This window comes from Rhincodon typus, chromosome 38 (assembly GCF_021869965.1).
Source record: "Rhincodon typus isolate 14 chromosome 38, sRhiTyp1.1, whole genome shotgun sequence".
NCBI lineage: Eukaryota > Metazoa > Chordata > Chondrichthyes > Orectolobiformes > Rhincodontidae > Rhincodon > Rhincodon typus.
In genome coordinates, this window is record NC_063369.1 from 3,403,966 (window position 1) to 3,408,497 (window position 4,532).

General features: G+C 45.3%; 1 protein-coding gene across 1 annotated transcript in view; it reads right to left on the reverse strand.

The window, feature by feature from the left end:
* LOC109916015 (immediate early response gene 5 protein) overlaps positions 1–500 on the reverse strand; it is a 971-nt gene extending 471 nt beyond the window's left edge. The window contains 1 exon segment of the mRNA XM_020515711.2: positions 1–500. This exon segment is cut by the window's left edge and continues 5 nt beyond it. Within this exon segment, the coding sequence (XP_020371300.2) occupies positions 1–316 (316 nt within the window). The 5' untranslated portion in view covers positions 317–500.
* Positions 501–4,532: the final 4,032 nt, after the last annotated feature.

The window sequence follows — 4,532 nt, forward strand, 5'->3', positions numbered from 1 at the left end:
CCTCCTCCTCCTCCCGCCGGCCCCGGGCGCCGCAATCCTCCTCCTCCGGCCGCGCCACTGCGGAGCCCTCGCCTCCGGGACTCCCTCCCGGTCGGGCTCCTCTCTGCCCCTCTTCAGGCCGGAGTTCCACCTCCATGACCCCGGCCTCCTGCTGCCGCTCGGCCCGCACATTGAGGTAGATGTCCCGGGCGCTGCGCAGCACCAGCGACAGTAAGAGGCTCCTGTGGAGCCGGACGCCTCCTCTCTGGAGCCGGGAGTTGTACATTTTACCCAGGGCCACGGCCATCACCCGCTGGGCTTCCACCTTCAGGTCCATCGTTGGGGTTGGGGTGGGGGGGTGATGGTGAGGGGGTAAAGGTTGGTTATTCAGGACGCTTGGGGTGGGGGGGGGGTGAAAGCTGCTTCCAAATCCGAGCTGTAAGGCTCAGTCTCTACGCGGTGCAGCTTCTGCAATCCGCGCTCTCTGCTCCTGGGGAATTTTATAAAGCATCACTCAGCAAGCAGTGCCCCACCTCTAACATCAGCCCTACTCTCTCCCCACCCCTCAGGCTGAGGGCCAACCCACTCCCCCACATCACTTTACGCCCCCGCCCCCCTTGGTCCGTATATGGTCCGGCCGGATGGTGCCTCGTCATTTTCAGGGGGTTGGTGGGGGGGAAGAAAGAGGCGTGAAATGAGAAATTGTCAGTTTCCGGGTCCATATTTGGCAACTTGTTGGAAACTCCCGGGTCTCTTCCCCCACCCCCGTCGTATCGAGAGAGAGAGAGAGAGAAAGTCACGCCCAGTTAACTGAACTGAAACCGTCTTCCGCATTATCAGGATGTTGGGATGTAAACGGGGAATCCCGGGCCAACTATTGCACCCAACACTGAGGACGTTTGAAGAAAGATTCCCACCGATGGAAGGATTGAGAGAGGCGGTGTTTAAAACAAACGCAGTAGTCTTAAAGTCAACCACCACCACCTCCTGTAATTTTTAAACCCACTGCTTCAGATAAAGGTTTAAAACACTTTTTCCTTAGTGGCAAAGCAAGGTTTTAGTGACCAGGCAGGAGTCAAACATGACACTGGGCTGATTTGCCAGGAATAGGAGTATAGAATGGGACTGTACCAGAATTTAACTTGGGATCCCCCTGGATTTGACAATCAGTGGGGTGAGGGGCTGTGAATTGGCAGTGAAATGGATGTCCTTCCAAACTGTTAACTGATCTTAAAGAGTGAAGGTGGTGTCACAAACCCTTCCTCATTGGCCACTGCTATAATTTACCTCAGGATGTGCCTGTTTGGATTGTCTGTCCATGAAGAGACCTTGAGTTGTGCCCGGAGAAGGAGAGATAAAGGTCAACCGCCAGCTAAAACCTCCCAGGGTCTAAAATCTAACAGCACAGGATTTCAGTTATTGTCTGAGAAATACAATTGAAACATCAGGATAAGTTCGCTGAAAATTCCATTGAAAATGAGAATTATACCCACAGTTTTAAAAAAAAACACTCCAACCAGTACCCGTCTGTGGCTATTAAACATCTGAACCACGATTAGTAAGGCATCAATGAAACTAAAAGATGACATATAATATTAGTAATGAACACCTCATTGTTCCAGTAATTATATAAAATGATTGGTACCAGTGCTCCAAGTTTTTCTTATTCATTCACGGGATGAGGGTGTCGCTGGCTAGGCAGCATTTATTGCCTATCCCTAATTGATCAGAGGATAGTTATGACTCAACCATATTGCCATGGGTCTGGAGTCACAGTCCATGTTAAGGATGGCAGTTTCTTTCCCTACAGGACATTAGTGATCCAGATGGGTTTTCCTGACAATCGACAATGAATACATGGTCATCATTAGACTCTTAATTCCAGATTTGTATTGATTACAAATTCCACCATCTGCTGTAGTGCGATTTGAACCTGGGTTCATTACAGACCCTGAACACTACCTGGCTCTCTGGATTAACAACCTACTGATACTACCGCTAGGCTATCACCTCCCTGAATCAGACACTGTACTGTCACAGCCCTGATGAGGAGGCTGAGCTGGAAATCAGGCCTCACTACTTCATGAGTTGTCACAAATGTGAAAATGACCAAGTTAATCATTGGGCTGGTTAATGTCAGACTGACCACTCTCACCAGGTTTCATCAATAAAGAAAACAACAAGTTATTTATTAAAAACAAACATCCTTCAACAGGAAGCAATTGGGTTATTAAGGACTAATATGCACAAAAACTATATCCCCTTTAAATCTAAACACACGCACACATGCATTCACAAATAGGACAGACAAGACAAATGAGTAAAGAAGGTTCATCAGAGGCCGCTCTAATGATGTTACCTAGCATGGTGACGAAACGTCTGAACTATAACCAGCCAGCTCGACAAGCAAGTCAACAGCCTCACCCACAACCCAAGCTACAGATCTTTGCGAGAACCTTAATTCTCAGTTTATTTTTGGAAATGCCATTATGTTATTAACCCAGCAATTCTCAGTTTGGTGGATGGTTGGTTGGACCCAGGTCTTGAGAGTTCAGGCTTTTTTTTCTCTTTAGTCTTTTGGTTTTCCTTCCCTCATGTAGGAATAGACCAGGAGATCTGGCTTGGCTTATAGGATTTTGGAGGTCTGAGTGGTTCATGTGTGAAATGAAGTGCCAGAGGAGGTGGCGGATGCGGGTACAGTTACAATGTTTATAAGACATTTAGATAAGTATATGAATAAGAAATGTTTGGAGGGGTATGGGCCAAGTGCAGGCAGGTGGGACTAGTTTAGATTTGGATGGACCAAGGGTCTGTTTCTGTGCTGTATGACTCGGAGTGCCAATTGTCCTTTATTGTCAGTTCTGGGCAAAACTTGCCACTCATAATCCATCCAAAAGCTGTTGCTGGCCAGTTCCTTTTTTTCCCAAGCCAAAGGCACCAGGAGCCAGATAGTCACACAAAAATAACAACTCCAGCTCCTTCCAAAAGTCAATGAGAGAACACCACAAAGTTCCATTTTTACTGAGCTGTAAAACAAAATTGTTTTACTCGCTAAAACAAAGCATTCCAAAATTTTATTTTCCAGTCTATATTTCAAGTTTTAAAAAAAAGTGCAATTGTTGACTTGCTCGCCAAGCTGGCTTGTTCTCATTCAGACATTTCATCACCGTGCCAGGTGACACCATCAGTGAAGCCTCCGACGAAGCGATGTTATTCTACTCTGCTTGGAATTTATACTGTCTGGTCCGTTATGATGAATAGTGTCATTTTCGGTTTTGATCTGTATGGGTTTACCCTAGGAATTCCCGTGCGTGCCTATGTTTGGCTTGGGCTATGGTTAACTTGTCCCAGTTAAGCAGATAGCCTTCGTTGTCCGAGTGTACTGATATTAAGGAGAGTTCGTTGTATCGTTTTACTGCTAGCTGATGTTCATGTATTCTGATGGCTAGTTTCCTTCCTGTCTGTCCAATGTAACGTTTATGGCAGTTGTTGCATGGTATTTTGTAAACCATGTTGTGGGAATGGGGTCTTTAATCCTTGTAAGTGTTTGTCATAGAGTGGCTGTGGGTTTGTGGGTCACCATGATTCCTAGGAGTCTTGTTGTAGGGCAGTGTGGCCAATGTGTTAGGGCGTACTGTGTCCTCCTGTTGCAATCACCAAACATATAGAATTGGACACCATATACAAACCCATACAGATCAAAACCGGAAATGACAGTACTCACTATAGCGGACCAGACAGTATAAATTCCAAGCAGAGTAGAATGACATCGCTTCATCGGAGGCTCCACTGATGATGTCACCTAGCATGGTGACAAAACGTCTGAACGAGAACAAGCCAGCTCGGCGAACAAGTCAACAACCTCACCCACAACCCGAGCTACAGATCTTTGCCAAAATTTTGAATAAATATAGTGATTCCAGGATAAAACCTAATCATTCAGTTTTCATGGAGAAGTGGACAGAGCTACAGGACTGGGAAGTTCTGGAAAAATCCTCCAGTCCAAGTAATAAAAAAGGCAGTTTATCCTAAATCATTTGGCCATTTGCAAATGGACAGTATCGCAGCATTCCATCCCAAAACATTATAAAAATTCCAGAATTCTATTTAACACAAAAGGAGATTCTAGGTAAAGGTAATGATGTGTGTTTAGACAGGAAATTATCCAAGACTTTTCACAGTAATGTTATCAAAAACCCATCGAACCGCATAGATGACCAAAAGCATTTTTTTGTTATTTCATGGGATGTGGGCATCACCGGCAAGGTCAGCATTTGTTGCCCATCCCTAATTGCCCTTGAATTGAATGACTTGCTCAGCCACTTTTGGAGCAGTTAAAAATTAACCACATTGCTGTTTGGAGTCACATTTAGGTCAGACTAGATACGGTTGGCAGACTTCCTTCCCAAAAGGAAGTTGGTGAACCAGATGTTTTTATTTAAATGACAATTGGTGATCATTTCAATTTGACTCATTTTCAATTCCAGATGTGTTAATTAAATTTAAATTCCTCCAGCTGTTGGATTCGATTTGAACCCTTGTGCCAGAGCATT